This window comes from Corvus cornix, chromosome 1 (genome assembly GCF_000738735.6).
Source record: "Corvus cornix cornix isolate S_Up_H32 chromosome 1, ASM73873v5, whole genome shotgun sequence".
Taxonomy (NCBI): Eukaryota; Metazoa; Chordata; class Aves; order Passeriformes; family Corvidae; genus Corvus; species Corvus cornix.
In genome coordinates this window covers 91,914,432-91,941,094 of record NC_046332.1, presented here as the reverse complement: position 1 = coordinate 91,941,094, position 26,663 = coordinate 91,914,432, and the positions used below count along the sequence as shown (strand labels likewise).

At 37.4% G+C, this 26,663-nt stretch overlaps 1 protein-coding gene across 3 annotated transcripts; it reads right to left on the bottom strand.

The window, feature by feature from the left end:
* Window positions 1-803: 803 nt before the first annotated feature.
* Window positions 804-26,655, bottom strand: DCUN1D2 (defective in cullin neddylation 1 domain containing 2). 3 transcript variants are annotated; one of them, XM_039549661.1, is made up of 7 exons: window positions 26,556-26,655; window positions 23,914-24,130; window positions 20,644-20,812; window positions 17,425-17,555; window positions 5,812-5,894; window positions 4,717-4,813; window positions 804-4,058 (listed from the first exon to the last, which is right to left on the bottom strand). In XM_039549661.1, the coding sequence occupies exons 1-7, from the start codon at window positions 26,556-26,558 to the stop codon at window positions 3,979-3,981; spliced, it is 780 nt and encodes a 259-aa protein (XP_039405595.1). In that variant the 5' UTR covers window positions 26,559-26,655; the 3' UTR covers window positions 804-3,978. The 3 variants fall into 3 exon arrangements, with proteins under 3 accessions (XP_039405595.1, XP_039405597.1, XP_019138555.1); XM_039549663.1 differs by having other exon boundaries at window positions 23,914-24,310; window positions 26,556-26,572; XM_019283010.3 differs by lacking the exon at window positions 26,556-26,655 and adding an exon at window positions 26,100-26,285.
* Between the last annotated feature and the right edge of the window lie 8 nt (window positions 26,656-26,663).

Sequence of the window (26,663 nt, the reverse complement as noted above, 5' to 3'; positions counted from 1 at the left end):
AACAAAAAAGTTAATTTTAGAGGTCTGTCACCTAGTTCTACCCAGCACTTTGCAGATAAGGAGAAGATCAGAAAACATGTTCTGCTGAACAAGTTCATGGTTGTAAAAACATTACACTTCTTCTCTTTCAGAAGAGCCTTTTGGTGAGCAAGGTGCTGGCTGGCATCACCTGAGGGAAGTTACTGGTGCTGAGACTTGAAAGAAAAAAGGCTTGCCATGGTTGAAGTATCAGCAGCTGCAGTTTCACTGTCACAGGAAAAGGAAGACAAAACTTGTGCAACACCAAAGCAGCCCATGGTTGGTGAAAGCACTGGAGAAGGATGGCAGCTGGGTGAAAATAGAGGACAACTTATTTATTTTAACTTAAACTTTCAGAAGAGAATTAATGATAGGTGAATGCATACCTCTGAAGGTCTTTGCACAGATTTCTGAGCATGCTGCTTCTCCTACAGAGCTCAGAGCCAGGACTGAACAACACTTTCTGGCAATTAAACCTCATTGCCAGCACAAAGTAATGACAAAAATTGTGGAGAGTTTGGTGACCAGCAGACACATGCAGTGAATACAGTACTGCAGCTAAACATGCCAAGCTTCTTAAAAGCTTAACTGTGACACAGATGACCAAACCAGACATTTATTAAGGCCATATAAAAATTGCTGAGTTGCATCCTTACCCTCTTCTGGCTGATAGAGTAATAACACAAGAACCTAATAAATGAACCAAAAAACAACAACAAAAAAACTCCCACCAGACCAAGACTTCCAAAGCAGAAAGCTGACAAAAACCATACAGACAGCTCACATGACTGACTTCAATCCTTTGACAGTCCATTTATTCCTTTTTCCATTGCCACAAAATATACACACACGTACAGCTTACTCAGCAGCAAATCTCCCAGGTGCATTGAATGAGCAGATGCCTGCAGGTTTGCTCTCCTTGGCATGACACACATGATAAATTACATTTAAATTTAGAACTGGCAAGTACAAATCCTGTGGCTCAGTTTCAAACCAAACAACTTGGCACCAAGTTTAAAAATACATACAGCATATCTGTGAAGTAATACTGTATGCACTGAACAACTTGAAGACATCTGTACCATTTAGGATTACAAATTGAGCAGCCTAGGTGTTACCACTGTATCAGCTTACTTAAAATGGAAGTCAGAGTACCCTGTAAAGTGGAACTGTGGACAGCAGCAAATGATTAAAATAGGTAAGAAATCTGTAAGGTGAAAGCAGTTTATTTGCATTTTTTATGACTGTTCAAGTGTGAAGGTGTTACTCCATGCTATTATGTATGGGAATATAAAAAGCACATGTGGTTTAAAATGGGTAGAAGACTGGGAAGAACAAGGAAAAGCATAGCAAACCTCAAAAGCTGGCTGACAAGGAACAACTATCTTTGGAGTATTTTGCCCAGTATTTGTCTGCTGGAAGGTGTCACCCATGAAGGATCTGCACAAGAATGAGGTTTAAATGTGCGTGTGTGTATATATATATACATACATGTATATACATATATATATGTATGTGTATATATGTATATGTACACACACTGAATCCTAGGCTAAGCACCTTCCTTCTTGCTCAGATTAACAAGAAAAAAACCCCTCAACCCACATGCATTTTTTATGCTCTATTTATTTTAAAAGGTAGAATCAGAATGATTTGATGGAGCTCTCATCATGAGCAAATGTTTCACAAGCTCTAGTGCTATGAAACTTCAGTTACATCACATACCAATAGATTAAGCTACTTCTGGTCAGTTATATTATATCTATATATTTTAAGTGGCAATTGTGTGAGTAACTAGCATTCCACTACTTCTGGCTAGGTAAATGCACTTGAGGCTGTAAGATGTTACACATTCTGCAAAGCCTGCGGGACAGATACAGCAGTGGCTTGTTTTGGGGAGGAGGCATAGATAAATCAAATGCAGTTAAAAGAGCGTAACACTAGTTCTAGCTCTCTGTTGACTTCTGAAGAATACCTGGAGTTATGTACACAAATGCCCTTCTAAACAAATTGAGTGAGAAAGCAGTAATTTGGCACAACCTCAGTGGTTATCTCTGCACAGGAGCGCGAGGCAGCAGCAGGCTCAGACGCTGACATCTGGCGGCTGTTCGGCCAGGGCTGGCACTCACAAAAAAAAGACAAATATTGGTAACAAATCATTCACAGGGCATTTCTAACTTGAGTGCTAGGCTCTTACTAAGAGAAAATTTGCTAATTTGTTCAAATTTTCCCTCACCCTGCTTTTTAAACATCATGCACAACTGAAATTCCATCAAGTGGAAGAATGAAGGCAGTCTCTGTATGCAGCATGTACACTTGTCCTTGCAGGTTGTGTTGACATAATGAAAGCTGACTGCTTGTATGAAACTCTAAATATTAGAGTTTAAGAGAATATTGTAAGCTTTTATACCCTGGCAACTACAAAATAAAATAGTATGCTGTCATGCAACACTTCAACTATCCAAACAGATATAATTTATATAACTTAATGCACAATTTTATCCAAAATTCTTGAATCTATTCAGCCTTAAATACAGAAAATATATTGATCATAGCTGTACATACTCTTCAGCAACTCTTCATTTTAACAAACTTTTACAGTGGCTATGACAAACTCATTTTGATGAGGTAGCATTTGCAAGAGCCCTGTGCGAAGACATGCCGAATAGTTTCTGGTAAAACTTTTTTGTGCTTAGACATCAGAAGAAACTGATGAGAAACAGAAGACTGACACCTCTGTGCACTTCATAATCAGTGGCTGGCAAAAGGGGAGAAGCAAGTGACTGAACAAGTTCAGGTTTGGTGAAACTGGTTCAATTTCACCAGCCTTGAGATCACTGAAACTGCATTAATTTGCTTTTTTCTCCCCTTAAATAAATACAATTGAATGCACAACACATCCACAGGCATGAATACTTATAATCATTAATATAAAGTCTCCTTACCCTTAACTATTTCTCCAACATGGAAGCCAACTAGTTAAGTCTTTGGGCTTATTCACATCTATTTTCCATGAGAAGTGCCAGGAAATGAATTTACAACTATGTTGCATTTAGCAAGAATTTATGATATGTTTCAAGCTACAAATAAAATCCATATTCTACCAGCTCCTTATTAAAAATAAATAAAACACATAATTGGAGACTAACTGAATTATGATAATCAAAAATGAATTATAAAAGCATCTTTGGTTGTTTAATGTCTACTTTAAAATGGCTACTAAAAAAAGCTGAAGTTGCATCACCGCATAGAGCAGCAGCCTGTCCTCAGCAATGCTATTGTTACATGTCCAAGCACTTCAAGAAGAATAATGACGAAGTCAAATTCATTGGGAGAAAACAAAAGGCTGGATGTAATCACTGTATACATCCAGGAAGTGAAAATACAAATTTAAAATGTTGGCAACAAGTTAAAAACAAAAAAAGCATACATTTGTTGGTTTGGGGTTTTTTTTACAATTCTATAGTAGGACAGATCCACAGAACTAACCTTTATAAAAATACAACATACTGCATAAGTTTTATTTAGGGATTTAATTTATATACCACAAATACTGCTCTTATATAAGTACAATATAATACAGTTTTATTTATGTAACTGCTGGTGTTCACTTTGGATTATGAACTGAATGGCATGCTGTGCTGTCAAAACTTTAATAAAATGGCCTCTAGTTAAACTTCTCCAAAGTATAAAATCATGCAAAATCTACATCCTATATGATACAACCAGTAGAATAATTGAAGCCAGTAGCCTACAAACAGCCTGGACTATCTTCTGAGTTTGTTCTTGAAGTGTCCACACATCAGTCATCATTTTCTTTAGGTAGAAAGGAAGAATTTCAGCTTTGTCTGCAGAATGTCCATCACGACCACTGAAACCAGCACCAATGTGCACAGTTATCAGCTAACAAATCTTCATTACCCAGTGCAGTTCATTTAGTCCATATTGACAAATCTGGGGTTAGGAAGTTTTATGTTTTCCTCCTGTGACTACTGGTCGTGCATATTCCACAAAATCATCTATTAGAACAGGCCACGCTCCTACAGAGAAGTCAAGCAATTGAGAAATTAGCCTACCATTATCTGCAAAAAAATGGTGTAGTCTATAAATGCAAAGGATTAGAAGCTCATCTTGATTTCTGGCCTAGTCTAGCTTTAACATGCACAACACAATAAAATACTTGAAAAAAGCACCTAACTAATAAATTCCACATTTGAGTCTCTTCTTGCAGCAATAGTTCTTAAGACAACCAAAATGCATTTAAAGCATAAAACTGCACACTACAAATACAAGCATTAGTTGATAGCAAAACCATGGCATTCTTATTATAGCCATTTGTATCTTAGGACTTACTTCTGCACACATTCCAAAACAGAATTAGTAACAGAGAGTAAACTGCATATAAGTTAGCAAAAATTTTGTACAAAACATTGTTTCACTGAGAGGTCTGTAGCATAACACATTCAAGTAGTGTGTTCTATCATGGTGTGACTGTATCTTTATTTCTGTTTTCAAATTACAGCAAACTAATTAACCTTATCACTACTGTTTTGGCAATAAGTATGACACTGTATTTGTGGCCGAAACTTTAAGGGTAAACAAATTAGGACATGAGGTAACAACATGTTCTCTTGTTAATTTATAGCAGTATTTTAATTCTGCTGTACCAACTTTTGAAGATATTCAGGTACTGCTTACCTTCTTCATCATAGTTGGACATATCATCTGCAATCATATTTCCAAAGTCTAACAAAAGATTCCAAGTATCTTTTGGAATCGATCTTTTATGATGTTCCTGTATGGAGGAAAAACAGTACTGTTCAGTCCAAACTACTTTCAAATTCCACAGCAGTATTTTATATTGACATATACAGAAATACACATTTCAAAAATACTTCTTCAACTTCTTTATCTTACAAAACCAATAACCTAAAAAAACCCAACCATCTGAAAGAGTTCCAACTTGCTTCTTTCTTAGGTTGAAATCTTTTAATTTAAATATTTCTTCTGAACTAAAAATTCAGGTTGAATATTTCTCCTGAAGTAACACACTTTAATACCAGGTCATAAATTGCAGATTTTTCTTCAGTTACATCTATAGATCTGAATCTGGATGTCTTAAAGTGTATTAAGGCAGTTAAAATATGAAATGTTTTCAGAAGTCCTCTTGATGAAACTGGTACATTATTCAGTGATTCAAATAAATATACTGCCTAAAAATTTAGAAAAAAACTTCAGAAAAATATTTCAAAAAGTATACACCTTCCCTATTAAGCACTGGGGGACAAAAATGCAGAAAGACTTCTTATTTCTCCTAAACTACAGATAAAAAGAAAATCAAGATAAATTATATATTATGTAACATTGTTTTTTGTAATTATATAGACATGCAAATGTAGAAACATGGAGGAGTGAATCAGGTCTTTTACAAGAGCATGGTAAAACACATGATTGACAATAATCACAGCTGTCTTGAGAATTAGCAGCACCAGTTCCATCTACAATCATGGCTTCCTTTCATGCAGGAACTTTCCTAAGTAGGAGGATACAGGATTAAGCAACCAGAACACTATCACTTTGCTGCATCTTTTTGCATTATTCTCAATTAGAAAATCATAAAGAGAAGATTTAATTTGGCTTGATTTGAGACTATTTTATATCAGTGTTCAAAAAGGAAAAAGTTTGAAGAAAGTATAGAGATATTCTATCTTTTTCTTATTGGAAGCACACAGCCAACAAAAGCCAGACTACAGGGGAATAAGACAGGCAGTAAGGAATAAAGTACATACTTACCAACAAAAATTTATTCCAAAGATCTAAAAATTTAAACCTTCCTGACAAGACTAAATTCCAGTATGCAATTGCCATTTCTAGATCTGTAAGAGATAAAACAACATGTAAATATTAAGCGCATTATAAGCAAAAAAGCCCTCATGGTTAAACTATTAATGCTACATCTAGTGTATTATGATACAAATGAATAACATTCTTTTAAAATCAGTAAAAAAACTATAAGGAATTGTTTTCTACTCTCCCTGACCCAAAAAGTAGAAGACAAGCAGTAACAGTATAAATTTTGTATTGAACGTCAAAGTCAATAAAACCAAAATATTTTTGTCACCATCCACCAGTTACAGATTAAAGCTACTTTCAATCTACAGAAAAGGAACAAAATACTTATGGATAACTTTGTCTGCAAACCAAAAGAAAAATATACACACACATACACAAACATAGCAAATATTGACTGAAACATAAACATTTAAATCCACAGATGTCAACTCCTCTTAATTTATCACATTTTGGACACACTTGACTTTGAAGGTAATTTAAGGATATGAGAGGATGAAAAAAGTCATTTGTCTGTGGCATTAGGATTCTGCAGAACTCCTTACAGCAATAATTCTCTTCTGGAATCGTTCAATAGACAAATCCCTATAAGCAATACTGAAAATACAAGTCTAAGAAAGCAGCCCTCATTCTGTATCCTGATCAGTGATCTGAGAGCAGGGTTCAAGGAAGATGCAGCACAGCCACATATTCCAGCAGAAAGGCAGGAGCGACATTAGATGCAGCTTAAGGGTAGAAAGGATGTTTCCTTGAAGGCCTGCTTTCATCCTCAGCAGCTCACAACACCTAATGGCTGTGGTGCTTGCTCCCACAGGTAACAGCACTAAGTACATGATTACTACTGGGCAACCACAAAACAAGGCACAGCTTTTCTTAAACCACAGAAATATTTCAGCTTGTGCTTTCAGGGTAAAGGAAGCGTAAAGAGAACGCGAAGCTCAAGAGAAAGTAGTGTGATAGCATGCAAGACAGAAGCTTGACCTGCACTCCAAGAAATAAGAGCAGTTTTTGAAATTGCACATATCACACTACAAAACAAAGGATGCTCTGTCACCTCAAATCAAGTTTCATGTCTGAAAGTGATGTTCCAGATTTTAACACAGCCATGTCCCTAGAGTCCCTGTTTCAGACAGGGCTGCGGCCCGGATGAAGTGCAGCAGTTAAGATGTAGAGAAATGCAATATGCCTCTACCTGCCTATACAGGGACAGTGCTGCCAGTGTTTGTCCTACTATGATCAGTGCTCTTCAGTACAGAACTTGAATTATGCTCTAATAAACTTCCTTCAGTGTTGGAACCCTGGGTTTAGAGAATTTATTACATCTGGGATATAATAATATATATGTGTAACAATATGGAGGATTTTGGGTGTGGATTAGCTCTTCATAAATCTGAGTGCTCTGTTATTGGGTCAAAAAACCCGCACTGCAGGTCATGAATAGATAGTTATTGGATTATAAGTAAAAACATATTACTTGGTATTTCATAATTGGTTGATTTGGACTTTAAAAGGCCTTGAAAGTTAGAACTCGGGGACATTTTCCACCTTAACTTGAAAGCACACCCTGTGCAGCTGTGCTAAAGATAAGAAAATAATAAACATCAATTAGAAGAAAAACCTAGTGTCTCCTGCATTTTAATCCAAACTAAGTAAAAGAACTCATGATTTCAGAGACAAGAAGAAAAAACAGAAAAAATTAATACTTCAGTTCTTCCTGTCTTTGCCACCATTCTCACTTTTCACCAAAAAATATGTAGAAGAGAGTAATTAATAGCATTTACTTGCTGCTTAGATATGCAGATTTATTATTCTTATCTGTTATCCCAAATGAAAAGCAAAAAGAATTAAAAAAGAGAAACTTCTAAAATCTTAACAAGTTGCTAAACTTCACTGTGAAGTAGCTGGCTTTGATCCCATTCACTCAGGCTTCTTTATGAAGACTCAACCTCTCCAAGCAAACCTTGCAAATCTGTAATTTTTAAAGCGACATTGAAGTGACAACTTTAAGCAAAATGCGCTTTGAAGAAATAATACCTTAATAGTTGAAAAGTTTATACTTCTGATGGAAATATTCCTTGGAAAAAGGAAGAAAGTACAGGTAGGGAAACAAAAATGATTAAAGGTGCCACAAAAGAAGAGGTAAAAGGGAAAGAAGAGATAACACTTCCTTGGTTTTTATCAAAGTCAGTGTTATGTTAAGGTGAACTTGACTATTTCAAAATTGTATTAAACACAATGCATGTGAAATACTATCCAAAGCTGATACTTAAGGGACACTGTACATGCGTCTGCCAATGAATTCCCCTGCACAAGGATGCAAAAGTTATTTGCTGTAACATGTAACAAATGCATATCCCACTGAGAATGCTGCTCTGTAGTGGCTGAAACAGGTCCACATCAGAGCTGCTCTTAGCAACAGGCATGAGGAGGAAAGTTCTGTTCTTGATAAAATTTGCCAAAAGAAAAAAAAAAAAAAATCCATCTTCTTCATCTGGTTCACTGTAATCCCACAAACCCATCGACTAACACAAGTGTTATCTGAACACAAGGACTAGATGGGACTATCACTCTTGATAGTGGTGCCAGTTTATGCAGTCTTAAAGTACGTGAGAAAACTAGGTCTTCAGATTTGCTACAATCCCAGGGGATACGGCTACACTTCTGTTTGAAGACAGTTCCCTACCCAGGTTGAAAAATTTGGCACCAGAGGACAAAAAAGAGGATTTTTCTGCTTTAAAGGAAAGACCTAGTTACAGGGTTCAAATTCAACATTAGCATGCTGACAGTAGTATCAATAAACAGTAATGCTGTGGAGACTGTATCTGCTACAATTAGTGCTCCACTGATAGACAGTAAAAAAAGAGAAAAGCCCTTATGCCATCAGAGTTCTGCATCCCCACAGGAAGATGCTTTTGCAAGGCAAAAATTCCTTAGGCAGTCTTAGGAATACCTATTTCAATGCTCTATAGATATGAAGGCATTGTTACAATAGAAATCAAACTACAACTATAAAATATGCTGGTTTTTTTGTACCAAAATACATACTACCCACATTACAAACTAATAATGTAAATTTTATAAACAGAAAAAGATGCATGGATCTCAGAAAACACCTAGACAAGGACCAGTTTAAAAGAGACTTCATTGCTAACATCCATGTTCATATCCAAAGCATAAAATTGCCAAATGATTAAAAAACAGCATAAAAATACCACATCATATACTGTACATTATACAGTAGTTTGAGCTTTCCTTTCAACCCAAAAATATTTTCAGTGTCAATATCTACTGAGAGTTTTGTGTCATGCAGACCCTTAAACAATCAGTTTTTCCTAACCAGAAATAGTATTTTACATGCAGTATGATTTATCTTCAAATATTAAAACCTCATTCTAAACTTGTTTTTAAAAAAACCTCAGCCTTTTCTATCCTGATTGAACAGAAAGCTTGAAGTGATAACAAATAGCACAATTAATGCAGGAGGAGAAATACAGCCTGTGTCTGCTTTTAAGATTTGATCAAATGCTGATCTTGTTAAGAAAGAAAAAAATCATTATTAGATTGCTGCATGAAAAAAGTAAGAATCAAATTAAGTTCCTCATGCCTTTGCTATGATTTTGGACCAGGGCAATGAAGTCACTGCACACTAGAAATCAAGGAAGTGTGAAAACAAAAAGAGAAATCAACAAATAGCAAGGAATTTTCTAGAAAGCAGGATTTCTGAGGAACAGGAAATGCAGTTCATTTAGACCTGCTGTGCCAAAACCATCCTCTGGGACTGCAGCACTTACTTTTAGCATCTGCCAAACAGAGCTTTCTACCTCTCAGTCTGCCCTACCAACAAGATCTGTCCATGCAGTCATGTTTGAAACTGATAGAGTATTATCACTAATTCACCTGAATTACTGCTATAACTTTTCCACAGTGTGTTGAAACTGACGCAGAGGTAAGAACAATGGAAACGGTTGTCAATCTGTCTCAACAACACAACTATCACACTGCCTGACCAATAAGCATCAAGTGAATACTTGCAAGAGCCAGTGAGTTAATAAATTCCTTGTTTCTTCATTTCTAAATGATTTTTAAGAGTCTTCTTTGGCCTCCAAATTGCTAAGAACACAGACACAAGAATTAGTTTCTTCTTTCCTAATCAGCAAAATAACAAGAAAATACCACGAGGTTTAAACCCAAACCCACTTAATTGAGTTGCCAAAAGCTTAGAGCAAAATAGCCTGTAGCTGCAACTGGAAGCTCCCCCACAGAAGACAGACAGAAAGGAAAAAAACAAGTAAGGGGGATGATACAGATACAGATCATGGCTAAACTCAGGATCCAGCTGAGCTGGATCCACTCATCCCAGCAAAGATGTAAGAAAAGAGCTTCCCAATGCCCTATGTTATGGGACAGATAACGCACAGTTAAGTGCCTGTGGCGGACAGGAGGAATGGTAAAGCACAGCACATGGATTTCAGAGGAGCACTGCAGGAATCACTGCAGAATTGAGCAGGGTCTGGCTGTGCTCATTAGCTCTGCCTCAGCATCTGCCATGCTGAAGCAGCCTGATTCCATGCAGAACCTTTCATGTTTATCACCTTAAGCATTAACTACACAAAAACAGATGAACTGCTTTGGAATTCAAGTTAGATTTAGGCTGTCTGAACACCAGTTTGAGTGCAGCCTAATGAACCTGATTGTAGCCAGTTCAAAAATCCTTTTGCCTCTGCAAATCTCTCCACGTACAATTCAGATAAACTACAACAGATGACTCAAAGTTGACTGGACATACATTTCCCAAACAAGGTCCAAACCTGAGTAAAAGAATCAATGAGGCATTACTAGAACTGGCAGTTATGCCACACTTTTACTGATCAGAGAACCTCTTCTGTACCAAGTTTCTCTCAAACTGCTGGCATTTTCAACATGGAAAATGTGAACAAAAATAAAGCAAGAACCATACACACAGACCAAGGTCACTGGAACACCTAAAGTACAGCATTCACAGACCTCTTTCAAAATAAATGTAAAATTCATTTATAGACCTTCCTCAACTTCTTCCATGCACTCACTCCTACCAATAGCCTACGAATCTAATTCTTCATTGAAAGGGGAGGACATCTTGATAACTAGGTTGGGGAGAGAGGGAGTAAAAAAAGAAAACAAAATACAAAGAAAAGATATCCTTCCCTAATGTCTAAAGATCTCTTCAAAGAATCTTACCATACTGCTATGGTAAAAGCCAAAGTTGATGTTGCTTCAATTAAAAAAGAGTACATTATACTCATCTGCTTATAGGAGAGGAAACCTCCTTGAAGTCCACATACCGGATGCAAAGATAGTCGTTCTTCTGGTCTTGAGGTAATATTTGATTCAAGTCTGAATGCCCTCCTCATCTTTCATCTCTTGCTTGATCCCAGGCAACTGGCAGAGAGAAGGAAGCACAACCTTTTGAGCCAGCAAGCAGACGAAGGGATCACAAAGAAGTGATGAAGGACCAAATCGGCTTTTTGTTTCCATGTTGGAAGGTGAAGATCATGAAAGAATGCTTTAAGCTCCTCCCTGGGGCTGAAACAAACTGTAACAAACTCCTGAGCATGTCTTTTTGGGGGTCAAAGGGAGACCCAGTAAGAGAATCACAGCAAGCATCAGGTTCAAAAAAAAAGAAGGGGGAAAAAAAAAAAAAGCTAAGGCCTTGTTTTGAGCTTCAAAGTGCCCTTAGAAATCTGAACTGCTCTGCAGACAACATGACAAAAGACCTATAATCCTATTTTTTAGTACACTTACCAACAAGAACTAAGATACAAAATTTCATTCGGACTGCAGTAGAAAAGCTAAACCTTGGGAGTAAAAGGCAAGATAAACCTCTCCAAATCTGCACCATGCAAAAAAAAAATATTTATTGTACTATATCCAGTAGTAAGAACATGAGAAAGCAGACTAAAGACAGAATCACAGTTATCCATAATAATTCTTTTTAAAGTGTCCTGGCAAACCAGGAAGGTAACCTCATAAACTGCACCTTCAATATATAAAGACAAAATGCAGATCAAGTTTAATATATCTAAATATTATGTACGCCAGATCCAACATGCAGCCGTTGAGATGGCACTGCTGTGTTGAAACCCTGCTAGGTTTTTTTCCTGAATTTTGTCCACCACTTAGAGAGTCGTAAGTTATAAGCATCCATTGTCTTCTTTGATAATGATCAAATCTACTCAGATGTATTTGAAAGACACTTGACAGTTGGGTGCTGAGCAACATTAACCAGAAAATGATGTTCTGATTAAAGATCATCAAGGCAGATCTTATGCACTGAGCTTCTGCCTCCTTCATCTCACTCCTTACACAAGATATCACCTTGGGGCACCGCTATTACTTTCACTTCTTTAAACAGCACGTGTCCAGACTGAAGGATTCTACTTGATAATACTGAGCTAATAAAAGTAAATGCCAACATTTGAGTTGGATGAGACTATAGCAACAGAAGTCCAGCATATACAAAGAGAAATAAAAATTCCCTACTGTCACCACATGAACTGTGGGGAAGAGACTCCTACAAAAGGCAGTCCTATTTCTAGGAATGAGTATTGGTGTACTCAATTCTGTGTCTATTTTAGGGAATGACAGAACAGATGTAACTTAGTTTATTGGAGAGGATCCTTCCCATCTAATTACATAAAGGCGGAATTTCTTGCATTGGTTTTGAGGGAAAATGGAGAAGAAGAAATTAAAAAGCAAGGGAGGACAGGCTTTTCCAAAAATAAATAAAACACAAAACTACACACACACTCCTACCCTCCAAGAACACTTTCCTGGAGCAAAATCCCCAATGAATTATGAAGACAGCTGTGTCAGGTATCATCAAAATTCTTCTATGACCAAAAAAAACTTTAAGAAGGGCTTCTGTGCCTTCCCACTCCCCATCTTATAAATGGCAGCTGGTGTGATAGAAGATACTGTCCTGCTGGTAATAACTCCGGAAAGAAAAAAAGTCTGGGACACATGGAGATTTTTTTCCAAGCTATGCTCCAAGCAAAAAGATTCAATAAAAACTGACAGTTATTTCAGAAAAAGCTTTCAGAAATTCAGTCTTCAAGCACTGCTGCACAAAGTGAAGCCAGATATGGTGAAATTCACCTCAGTATGCTGAAGCAATCTCAAACTGCTTCCTACCATGTTTGAAACTTCATAAAGGTCAAGGAAGTTCTGGAAGAACCTCAGTCATTCCCTGCCAAACTGGGAGAAAGTAACTCATCCAAGCAGGTCAGTCCTGTATCTAACACTGCCCAATACTTAAGTAACTCAGATGATACAACAAAGAAAACTTCTATTAAATTTGCAACTTAAAAAAAACCTGAAAAAAGTCTAACATGATAGAAGACAGGATTAGGATTCAAAATTATTTGGACAACCACTTCGAAGTAAATAAGAAAGATTTCATTAAAGAGAAGTGCAAAGTCATACTGCTAGTGGGAGTAATCAACTGCAGAAATACAGGATTAGATTTAACTGGGTACATTGCAGTGCTACAGAAACCCAATAGTAAAACAGATTGCAAACTGCAGACAGTATCAAACTTAAGAACACTCAAAAGGATGCAAAACAAGAAGCAAAATATTTAAGACAAGTGGAAGGTATCTGGCTTGTTTGGGTACTACAAGACAAAGAGAAAATCAGATCAATTTGATTGCAAAGGAAAAGAGAGTTGGAACACAAAATTCCAGTATCAGCTAGAAGATAAAATTTATCAGGGTAGTTGGTTTTACTCGGTCCAGAGACTAAAGGCATATGTATTTGGCATACATCATGCCAAATATGTAAAAAGTTGTTACTCACTTTAAGGAAATGTATTCTGCATACTTACTTTGACCGGAAAATTTAGAAACAGAGATTTATGTTACATGCTAAAGAAAGAAAAAAAAAAAAAATCTAACAATAGGTTTAAGCAAACATAGACAAAGATGTATGAAACCTGCCATCAAAAATTTCAGATTCTATTTTGTGAAGGCAATGGCTCTCAAACTTGTTCAACCAGAGGACCATTACGAATCAGACCTCAAATCTTATTGATACTTACTGAAACTGAAAAGGCAAGTTAGTATGTATTGTAGCATACCACGGAGCATTTGGTTAGAAAAGCATGCGCAAGGAGTGGTTTTGGTAGATGTTGATCCTGTCTAGCACAAGGGAATACACTACATAAGTATTTCTCTACCTTTTAAATTTAAAGACCACCTATTAAAAAGGAACCCATAAATCACTATTTCCTCACGTTTTTCAGAGGAGAGGGGACAATAAGTTGCATATCACTTCTTAAAACAGCAGATACAGATTTAAAAAAAAAGTAATCTGAAATGTATTAATGTACTGAAGGAGTAATGAACATGATTCATAATCAAAGCATTGCTGCTTGAACATTTTAGAGATACTTCATTAATTTCTTGTGGTTTCAATATGCTAAGATAACAAACAAGAAAACATGAAAAGTAATTGTGTAAGTCAGTCTGCCTATCACAGCCTCATTTCTAGCAAGCTCTATTTTCAAGAGTTACTTCTTTTAAAAAAAAGATGCCTTAGCACTCAGCCTGAAGGACCCAACAGAAGGGGTTTAATTACGTCTTCTTTTATAAAAGGTTTCTACTAACAATCTGTTAAGAATACAAATTCCTCATTTGTCACTATGTCAAACTTGCTGAGTTTTGAAATAGGTGCATTCATAGGTGATGCGTATATCCAAGAATCAAACAACATTCTTTTAGCCTACAGATCAGTCCCCTAAACAATGAGTACAATTACCAGACTTGGTGATAAAGGCTCCCAGACTAATAAGAAAAAGCATTGAATACTTCAGACCCTAGAAAAATCATATTAAAATATTCTGCAACTGAAATTTAGGAAAGAATTCCTAGATTATTTCCACTTCATTCATTAAAACTATGCACCTTCATCCTTTACTTGACAAACTTACTGACCTCTCAGTCTCCAAGTTACAATTCACCAGAAAGACTTCAAGGCAAGCAGCTTGAGCAGGAGCTAAGCAGCATCCTATACTGACTGAATGTCATCTAATGTGCATGTGGGGAAGAAGGAGAGGCCATCACTGTAAGATGACCTAGACACAGCTAGGCACAGATTTGTACCAGCTCAGTTGGTAAAAAAACTAATTCTTCATTCTGTTTAAGTATCTGGACTTAATGAAAGTAAAGGCTCCAAACTGAGTAAGACAGAAGCAGATTCTGTACATGGCTGATACCAATTCCCGAATCTCTTTGACAATAGGGCACACAGTCATTAGACACAAACACCAAACATCCCTGGAGAGAGGGAGCAAAGGTTCTCATTCCAGGAGAAAATACATAAATGTATACAGAGAAGAGGATGTAAAATAAAATACAAACCAACTACCTAAACCTGTATTAAATGTAGCTGAAGCAACTAGAATTCTTAGCTCATACAGACACTCCAGTAAAATAACTGTTTGGATTTTTTTCCTTGCTTACAACTTACTGCTTCCTTCTGTGGTTATTACAAACACCTACCTGTAAACTTACTTTTTTCCTTCACCTCTTTGCTCCACTATGATGGTATTCCCTGTAAAGATTCCAACTCCAAACCTATACAGTGTTAATTTTTATTTGGGTAAGCTATCATTGGCCTCAATCACTCAAAAATGTCACATTAGTCTGTATGTTTGCTCAACAGTTTTTTTCTACTCAACCTATGGTGATCCAAGAAATATGGGGTCTCCACTGAATAACAGTGGCATCTGCTTATACTTCTTTACTGTCAAGAATCATCTTATCAAAACCAGAAAAAGTCTGATGAAAAATGCCACCAAGGTACTACCATGTAAGAACTAAGTACTAGAAATTAAGAGACTGTATATATTATCAAAATTACTAAAATTCCTGAAACTGAAATCAGCAACAGCTCCCATCAATTCATCCTACAGTTTAAGCTTTACTTCAGTTTTTGCACTCCTTACTTTCTCCTGTTAATAGTTCAACTCTTAGTCCAAGAAGGAACTTCGGTACTTTTGGCAATAAAACACCTTTCTTACACAACAGGTAAGACAGACTTACCAATGAAAGGACCCCCAATACTGAATAAATAGAAGTAATGGAAAACAAGTAAGTTTCCTCCTCATGTCAAGTAAAAAGTGCTTTCAGTTCCAAATCTGGGTTGGGCTGCCTGACGTCATCCACTCTTCATACAAGCTTAGGTGAAAAGCTTTTGAAATGTACTGACTGCCCAAGTTCAAGAGTTTCATGTTGGAACTGATCCAATTAAAACAGGAAGCTATTTGTAGTATTTCTTTAGGTATCCCATAAATTCCAACCTCAGCTGTAACTAACTTACCTTTCCTGCAATTTCAAAGTACTAATCTTTGTTAATGAAGACAAGCTAAGGGACTAGAATTCCAACCAACCTCACAGAGCCACTACAAGACTTCTTCATTTTTGTGCCAGTACAAGTGGCATGTGAGCCATGAGAGAGGGACAAATGAAATGAAAAATGAAACTGCTAAAAAAAAAAAAAGAAGACAAATATAAACTAGCTAAAAGTTGTACATAGTCAAAAAAAAAAAAAAAAGGACACCAGGGCACCAGGGAAGACAAGAGAGATTATTCAAAGTAAAGAATGGGGAACAGATACCCCTGGTTGAGGTCTAAACCAATATTCTGCTCTCCCAGCAGTTCTTGAGAAAAACATTTACCAACTTTTCAAGTAACTTAGACATAGATTTAAGGTGGCTATGCTAAAAAACATTAAAAACCCCCAAACCCTAAAAAAACCAACAAACCACTTCCTCTCACCCACAGCACAAAAAGGTGATGATGGGAAAGTGCTATTCTATATGCAAAACACTAATTCCTTTCTACACAGTATCTTCTGAAAGTGGACATAAATTTGAAAAGAGTGGATTTCACCTTACTATTTTTTTCATCTATTCACAAACTAGAGATTTTTGATTTGAAGAAAAAATAAAAAAGGAATTTAAATAATGTATCTGTTTTACTCCAGCAATACAAGGCATGGATTGGGATAAATCTCAAACTTTATGAAGAGTAATAGTTTAATGCTTTATAAACTATGCTTATTTTTACTCACTAGTTTTAAACCAAGTCCATAATACCCTTTTCCTAAACTTTACATAAAAACTGAGCTAAAACTAAAAATTCTTAGAAGAAGAGTAACTTTTGTCAGTTTTCTCCCTCTTCTGAGCTGATACGGACTTCCTGTTTCAGTAGCTGTTAACACACAGAGCTCACTAGCTCAGTATTTAAAAAAAATAAAATTTGACAGGTCTTGAAGAACTGCACGAACTTCTTTTGACAAGAGGTGAGAGAATGTCAATACTGGCAGAAAACCCCATTAAGTTATCTGTACCAAGGGGACATTAAGAAGAGATTAAATGAAAGAAGATGGGAAAGAGAAGTCAGTGAAAGAAATCAATAATGAATTTACTATACAATCACCAATGAGAATATTGTAGTACTGGAACCATTTGGAAGACTTCACTGACTGCAGATATTTCCTCACTTTTTTTCTACTTACCTAGACCTTTTTGTCCTGGGTTTTTAGCAAAGTTAAAAGTAAACTGATAAAAATCTTTGAACTTTGTTGGATCCTTTAGCTCTTGTTCCAGTCTTGGCAATAGAGCTTTTAGTTTTTCTGTGGTGTCACACCTGTTCAAAAGAGATTATGTTATTTTCAAATATTTAAAATTTCTTTCTACTTTCCCCCCACCTTTTTTATAGTTTAGTTTCAGAGCAAAACAAAACAGTGTTTAAGATAAAACCAGATTGTCTTTGAGGATAGCATTCTGAAAAATATAAATGCTCATGTGCCTTTACTAAAGAATTTTAAGTGGAACATTGTAGACAGGCATCCATTATGTACACAATGCAAACAGGATTCAATGGTTTAACTTCTTTTCTGTATCTTTATGAATTTCTGAACAGATGCTATTCTGTTCTTAAAGAACACCCAAACCTCACTGAACTCTGTTATTCCTTCTCCTGGGACAGATGTTGTAACACAAGTGTGTGAGCTTTGCGTTAATCTAGATAGACACTGCTTATTCCCTGCTCTCCTAAATAAAGAGCTTCACACTACATGAACACTTGAGAATAAAACCTAGGAATAAAATGAGCCTTGAATGATAGCCTGAAGACTGGCAAACTATTTAACAGCCTGGCACAGGTAAGCTAAGACAGAACCAAGTTACTGAAATTTTAACAGAAACACATCCCTGAATAACACCACCGAAGCATTTTCAGTGAAAACACCTGAGCTAATAAGACACATTTGTAAAAGGGAAAGCATTTCTGCCACAACAAGGCATCAAACGAATATTCAAGGTTACAGGACATTACCAATATCTTGAATTGTACCTAGAAACTCAAAGCGAAGCAAACAGGTTTCAAAAGAAGCAGCTATCACAACTAACACTGTGTATTTGAAAGTTCTCCATAGTTAAATATTTGTACTTATTCTAAAGATTCCAGAAAAATTCTATGAAAGGATGGGTAACCATAACAACACCCATAAAATGCAAGTACAGTTTTAACTGTCTTGCATGGTATAGATAAAAATAAGTACCTTTCTGGCCTCCAGCAGTACCTGGTGGAGAAAAGAAAGAATTCTGCCAATGGTCTTCAAATGAGAAGTTCAATTTCATTGGGACTTGATCTAGTCAACAAATATACCTTCCCATATGCATCCTAAAGATGCTATGGGATCTAAGCCTCAGGGAATTTCTTTCCATTTGAATGCTCACTTGTGCTCATTGCTAAAAACCACAGACATTGTGCCTCCAAGTATGTAACAACATCACTCCAAATTCTCAGTAAGTGCTGTGGCAAGCGGGCACAACCATATTATACTCCCAAGAACAGTTTAGCATGTGTTGAGCAGAATGAGATAAAAATCACAGACTGCTATGGAACTATCAGAGACAGTCAAACGAACACAGCAGAAATGTGACCATCAAATTCAAAACAAAATCCAAGCCAAAAGTCACAATGGGTTTAGCAAAACCTCTTTAATCACTTTCATGGGGAAAAAAAAAAATGCTGGCAACCTTTAGTATAATAACATGAGCACTTAATTTCTGTCTGTGGTTAGAAAATCATAATTATTCTTGTAACTTCTTGTCCTGGGTTGCAGTGTATTCTATTACCATCCCCATCAGCTGTTAAAATCAGGTGGGGCAGTGTTTCCTTGCCTCCTCCCCCCAGACTATCTTTCTGTTAATTGCCCATCATTGTCCTGCCGCCTGACTCAGAGATAACTCCCTCTGGACTATCTTCTGTTAATGAGCCTAATCAACACTTTGCCTCATGACTCGTTACCCCATTGTGAGATGCTCCACCCAGAGGGAGGAACCAAGCATCCCATCGTGGATATAATCTGAGGCTGAACACCAGAGACACTGGCTTCCCACTGGATTTCCAGAGGACAGGAGCTACACAGCCACCACTGGACTTCCTGAGGAAGAGCAGACTGTTTTACTACAGGATCACTGCTTCAGAGGACTGCAGCCACCATTCTACCAGACTGCTACCACCACCTTGCCTAACAGGGTGTCAGGTTGTACCTTGACTGTCAGTTTGACAGTGTTTTCTTTTACCTTTTTTTTCCCCTTTTCTTTAATTTCCATTAAATTGTTATTCTGACTTGGTGCCTCCCACTGGTTTGTTTTCAAACTAGTACACTTCTACTCAAAGCTACCCAAGGGGACAAAATAAAGCAGTGAACAAAGTGGTATCAAAAGTTATTTCATCATAATTTCCTGAAAATGGAAGCTTAAAAAAAAAAATCAGTAACTGAGGAGGTCAGTAACATCAGACTGCTAAGATCTCTGCTCAAGAAACAACCACTACATTTCTTAGAAGTTGGTCTGTCACAGAAATGTATTGATAAGGTGCCATTCTAAGACCAAATGAAATTGTTTACCTACAAAAAACATGAAAAAGTAATAAACTGTACTTATCCACCCATTTAATGCAATCTGTTAAAAAGTAAGTTATTTCGACATCTCTAAATATTAGAAATGCTGCTCCTCTTGCAAGGAAAAGTTATACACAAAATATTATTTTATGATGATAAATGCTTGGCTTTATTGGTAAACAGAGGCAATGTTCAAGGTTTGTTATCAAGAACAGCTCCATAATCCAGGAAGGAAATTTTTATCAGTTACACCACAGTTGGACTAATCTTTTCTACTACCAAGATTCTAGTTTTTATTTCAATTCCTCATAGGTATTTTGTACAAATGAAGTATCTAGGATAAAAGAGACAAAAGTATGGGTGGTAAAATGGACAAAAAGAAAGATGGGTCCATTTGCTGATAGCAAGGGAAAGAATTGAAGGTTCTTTTCTGTTTTCCTATTTCTTTTCTGCTTCAATAGCGAAATTTTTTTCCCTTCACACACCTCCAGCAACTTTCAGTTTTTAACAGCAGGAGGCCCAACTCAAATCCTTAACACAAATATGGATATGTTTACTATGAACTACATAAAAAGATACTTGAATTCATCTGACTCCCTTGCTGTACAGGTAGAAATTGTTTTGCGTCCCCCCTACTGCGGTCATTAAGGCTTTGCAATAAAGCACCAATTCAAGGAAGACAAGACACTACGTTTTGCACCTGTTAAGCTTGGCACTGGCCTCAACAGCTTTGTAAAGCTTCACACAATTTATCTGAAAATGTTTTGAGCAGAAACACAGTTCAGGCCTTACACTATAAACTATGCAGAACTGGATACTTACCCCAACTCTGTCATGCCATCAACAAATTCCTTTTTACTGAATTCACACTGAGTAGCTGCCCTGAATTTCCATGCCACAACCAGAACACTGATACTGGCTGGGTCCAGGCTTAAATCATCACAGAACTGCTGAATCCCATCAATGCCAATTTTATTTTCATCTTGTGGATCTGCAGTTCAAAGTACAGAGAGGAGAATTATAATTATTTACAAAACATATTAAGAAATAATCATCTGACAGTTCTGATGTGCTGCATAATACAGGTATTCAATTTTTGATAACCTTCACAAATGTTTTCACTTGAAGTCTAGGTAATTTTAAAAGTGAATCAGTAAACAAATTAAGTATTCTGTACACTTACAGAGAAATTCATTTGCATCTTTTCCTGAACTTATCTGCTAACAACAAAATAGTTTTGTTTTCCCTCCCAATCCTCTATAAAAGATTTGCATTAACTCAGGAGATGCTGCCTACATTTAGAAATAGTAAGGGTGATAAACAAAATCTACAACACAGTTATATTGGTCAGCAGGTGTTAAGCTTAAAAACAAAAAGCAACCCAAAATCAAGCCCAGCAAAAACACACCTACCACGTAAGACCACAGATTTTTTTTTTTCCCTGATAGTGACATATGGGTATCTACTGTATCTATTTAAAGACCACATTTAAACATTCTGGGGGTTTAATTCTAAGTCAGGAAAATCACCAAAACATTGTTCAAATAATGCCTTACCATAACAGTCTTAAGCTAATTAATACAATTTAGAACAAGCGAAACATAGTATTTCCCCACTAGTACCTTTCTGAATGTCAGAAGTGCATTTCTGAACTACCTACATCACAGTAGATGCCTCATAATAATTCTGTAACAAAATTCTCTCTCAAAAAAACCCCCAAACAAACAACCTCCTGCATGTAAACTTAAATAATTGGAGAAGAAAAAAACCAAATGAAAACAAAAGAAAATGAGATCCACACCTGTAGTTTTCAGAGCTTGAGACTTTACAAACTGTCTTTCCTAGCTTTTGAGAGAAAGACATTTCAATATCATAAGTTGGGCTGTGTAGAAAAGCATCCCTTGAGAAGATTTAAAACTAACTTCCTAAACTGCTACAATTTTCAACCATGCTATTTTTAAGTCCCGATCCAACAAGATGATTTAAAAAAAAAAAAAAAAAAAATCAAGCCTAGATAAAACTTTTTGCATTTTATTTTAATTCTTAAGCTCTCTTCTACTTTTCCAGCCAATACTACAGTGAAAAAAATGGTAAACTCCAGAGAGGAAGTTAATTTGGCAAACAGACTTATACCCATTAAACAAAGAATTACACCCATGGTATAATTCAGGGACCTTTGACCCCAAATAACAAGTAAATATATCTATTCAACTAGTTCTAAGACACATATAACGTATTTCTTGTGTATTTGGGGAGTAATTGAAGAACTGAAGGCTGGATGTGCACTGTCTTGAAACCAGTGAAAAGATTCTGGTGGATTTCAACAAAGACTTTTCATCCCTATCATATTTCACATTATCCATGCAATTAGTAACAAAAAATGCAATTGTTTTGACAGAGTTGCTGGATAAACAGGTAAGAAAACTAAGAAAAAACAGCACAGAAAAAGACATTTTATCTCAGATTTCAAGTACAGTGCAATATTGTATAGGCCTTGTAGAACAAAGGAATCCCTTACTGTTGAGGGACCAGTGACTCAGGTTTAAGCCAGATACGAATAAAGAAAAGGTGCTTAACCAAAACTTTTATAGTCTTCTGTCAAATCTGATGAAACTTTTTAATGTTTACAACTTCAGTGTTTAAGTGCCAGAACTGCAAAGGTGTGCTGCTAACTAAAACACTGACATAAACTGGCTAGACTTGCTTTCACAAAAGTCAGATAGTGCAGTTTGCCCCTGCTAGGAATTTGTAAATAACAAATAACATTTGTGATGATCTTTTTCCATTTTAGATATTCTTAACAGCATTTATCAATCTGAATACGTATTTTTGACCCAGGAATCTCCAAGACTGACATTCAAGGAGCAAAGAGAAGATTAATATATATATGCTATATATATATATACACATATGTCAACATACACATATGCATATATAAACCAAAACATGGTTCTCTGAGTTTTGTCTCTGGGCTTTTGTTTTCACAAAGAAATGCTATAGCACTGCTGCCTCTTTGTCCCTGCACAATTCACTACCACATAATAATGAAGTATTAAAGAACCCCCATACTTAAAACAGAATAGATTATGTAAAGAGGAATAAAAATGGTGGAAACAATATAATAAAACCAGGATAAATTGTATAAAAAGCATGCCATATATTTCAATTAGAAAAGTACATAAAATCATAGCTGAGTAGTGGCTAAAAGTTCATGTTTTAAAACACGAGATGTATGGATTTCAACAGGAGCTAACAATGACTCCAGCCTGCATCGCTCCAACATGAACAATGCACACACTCATATCACATGGCCATAGTTCAGCAAGCACTGTCACCTGGATCAGGTACATTCTTATATTTAAATGCCTATCTTTTCTTTTTTGTTGTTGTTCTTTTTAATAGTGATGTAAAATAAAACCTGGAAAAGAAGCAACTCTGCCTTTAATCCACTATCCTGTGGTTTTCCCTCCAAGCCTCTCTGAAAAGGCACATCACTTTTGCTGTAATATGGCAGCATGAAGGAATTAAATAAGGATGTAGTTTTCAGTTCTTGAGTTTCCTCATTAGACTGTTTTGTCACACTCCTAGCTGTAATGTTATCTGAAAAATTTTTGTTTTAATGTATAAAAATATTACTGTCTCTGAACAGAATTAATTTCCCCAAATGTTAGCATAAGACCAATATGTATTATTTTGCCATGGAAGGAACATCATACACATATTTAATAGCAGCCACTGACAACAAATCATGGAAGCTGAATAATAAACTTTGCTACCATATTTGACAATTGACACTTTTTCCTCACTACAGGTTTAATTTCCTACTTTTGAAGTCTACAGAAATCTCTACAGAAGTCGTGTACAGACCATTAAGAGCATTTAAAACCTTTTTTCATTCTTATTACTGCAAACACACTCGGAGATGCAAAAGCTAGTGAGCTTTTCTTAAAGCTCCTTAAAAATGGTAGAGGGAAAAGCAGAAAAACTCCTCACACAACATAATTTAGAAAAAAACAACAAAAAAAATCCACAACAACATCAAAAAACCCAAGCCCACCAATCAAAAAAATCCCCCCACAACCAAAACCTTACCTTTGTATCGATTATACAATTGTTCTAATTTCTTCTTGTCTACTGAATTTTTCATGGATTCTTTGTAGTATAAATCTGGATTCTGGAAGTAGTTGTCTGTTGCCACTTCTAGTTTCCATTCATTCTGTGTTAAGCAGTATATAGCAGTCCTTTCACCAGCCTGGGTAAATGCCATAAACTGGCGGACCTTGTCCTTCTGGGATGATTTAAGCTTATGCTTTGGGATGCAAAAGAAGCAGGAAAGCCAATGAAGCTAATCCAGAAGTTTGTTTCAGCATTCTACTACTAATGCCTATCTTTTAAAGGTTTTAGTTTTCTTGTTGATGACAACTTTCACTTCAGAATTACAGGAAGACAAAGCCTTGTTCTTCTGCAGTTAAATAGACAGCATTTTCTTCTGAAAATTGAAATGACAGCATCTATATACACACTTTTAGCAGCACATATTCTGTCAGTAACAAACTTGTATTTCTGCTTTATTGCTCACATATGCTGACGTTTTTTCTGTTCTGTAACAGCAGTAAACACAAGTATCATCATAGTATAATATGGTTATCTTCTGAAAGATATGCCTAGTGGTTATAAAAAAAAAATAAAAAAGGTGCAACTCATAGATTCTCAAATTCTGTATAAGTCCTTCGTACATGGAAAAAAAATACCCTAGAGTTTTCCTAGTATTTTCTTAGCAACAATTAACAACACAAAGTTTAATAATTTAAAGTCATCAGCTGAAAAAGGCAGAAGCATTTCTCATATAATTATGTTATAGAACATTGCCAACAGAAGACATACAACAAAAATAAAATAGATGAAGCAGACGTATTGGAGACTGATGAGTGAGAGTATAAGATTGTTATAAATGTAATCTAAAACTTTAATTAAACTCTGAAAAATCTGTTTATACTACTAATACATTAAAGAACAAAAAAGCTTGTTACAGTGGTCTACAGGAACTAATATGATGTTTCTCTCAATTGCAGCAACCATATTGATACAATACCCCTAAACTTCTGGAACACCCGAGAGGTAGGAATGGGCATTTTATGGGGAGAAAATTTGCCAGTAACATATTTCAACATTATTCTTTACATGAAGCTGCAAGCAGAAGGAGATTGCTTAAATCAAACTCCATTTTTTATTATATTCTGTAGTTTACAATTTTGTTAAACCATACCTAACACATGTTCTGGGCCAACAATTAAGCTGAGAAATTTGTCTAAATTCCCCACTACAGCTTAAATCATCAAGTATACGGAAAATTTACTGGTCTCTTAAAAGAGAACTTAATCCTGATCCAGTCAGCAGTAAACACGGGACCACCTTTCAGTTTACTTTTTTATCGCTTGTACCCATATGGGCAGTGACATCTCGACTATAGATGGTCCTGACACAAGAAACACATCACATAAACAAGATAAGGATTTTGGTCTTTCCTACAAGATTTTTCAATTTAGTGTAAGAAGAAACACGTTGGGTTTCTTTTTATACAAAAAATGTGTACAGTGGGAAGGAAAACAAGCAAAAAGTAACTACAACATACTTTGCTAAGTAAATAACCAATTTGGCTGCAAGCTCCAGCCTGCCTCCAAATTTTCATGAAGGTTTAGCTAAGGGAACCTCTGCACCTAGATCTTCCTCAGTTACATAAACTTCTTTTGGGCTACAAACTTAGCGATAATCACTTCAAAACAGAGCACTGTGCCAACAACGAACGCCAAAGCAAACCCCATGTCCTCTTGCAAGCCTAGTTAACGTCAGGCATTTACGGATATTTTCTAGCTTCGTGTCTACCGAAATGACACACTGAATTATTTGAAGCGATAAGAAACACACTCGACTCTGCAGCCCACTACCCTGCCACGTAGCACAGTTCCTCCCGCTCATCTGCGGCCAGTGCCCTGCAGCGGGCAGCGGCACCCGCGCAGCTTCCCGGGGGGCCGGGACGAGTCTGAACTCCCGTCTCCAGCATGACTCCTCGCCGATGGCACCCGAACAAAGATGCGCACCTCGCACCCAGGCACAGCTCAGTCACGTTTCGGGAGCCCTCTCCCAGCGCTTATGACACCGTACCGCACACCCCAGGGAAGCGCTGAAGCTGCTGCAGAGGCACCGTGAGAGCGCTTCCTTCCCAGAACAACCCCGGCCGACCCCGCCACCCCGACCCGGCAAGGGAATTTGTACCGCACCTTTCCCACCGCCTCAGGCTGCACCTGCCGCGCCCCGCGGCGGGGAAGGGCCGGTGGGAGCGAGGGACTCGCAGCTCCGGTGACCTGCCCCGCCGGCCCTAATCCCAAAAAAGGGAAAGGTACGCGCTGCGCCGGCTGCCTGCGCTCGAAATAGCCGCGGCGACGCCCGGCCCCTCCCTTCCCCGCCGCCCCCAGTGACCTTCCCCGCTCCCGGCCCGGCGGAGGAGGCGGCGGGAGAGCGACTCCGCACGGGGGTGCGCGTCCCCGTGTCGCCGCGCCGCTCGTCTCCCCCCGCCTGGCACCGTCGCCCCCCTCCCCGGCCAGGGCAATGGGATTCGGCGCGGCGGGAGGTGCGGGATCGCTCAGCTCGCCAGCCGAGGGGGAGCTCGGAGGTCGTTCGGAACTCCCCCTCCCCGGTTTCACCGCCTCCCCTCCCCCCCGGCTCGCACAACCTACCATTTTATCACCGGCTCTCCCACCAACTTCACCGCCCGGCGCCGCCTCCCGCGCAGGCGCGCACCGGCCCGCCCGCGCCGCCTCCGCCGAGGAGCGCTCCGGGCACGG

What these genes read in the sequence shown, in the direction of transcription:
- DCUN1D2 (XM_039549661.1), bottom strand. An exon ending in TTTGGAATAAATTTTTGTTG is followed by an intron (nt 4,814 to 5,811) that starts GTAAGTATGTAC and finishes TCCTCCATACAG; the next exon opens with GAACATCATAAAAGATCGAT. An exon ending in GTCCAACTATGATGAAGAAG is followed by an intron (nt 4,059 to 4,716) that starts GTAAGCAGTACC and finishes ACTTCTCTGTAG; the next exon opens with GAGCGTGGCCTGTTCTAATA.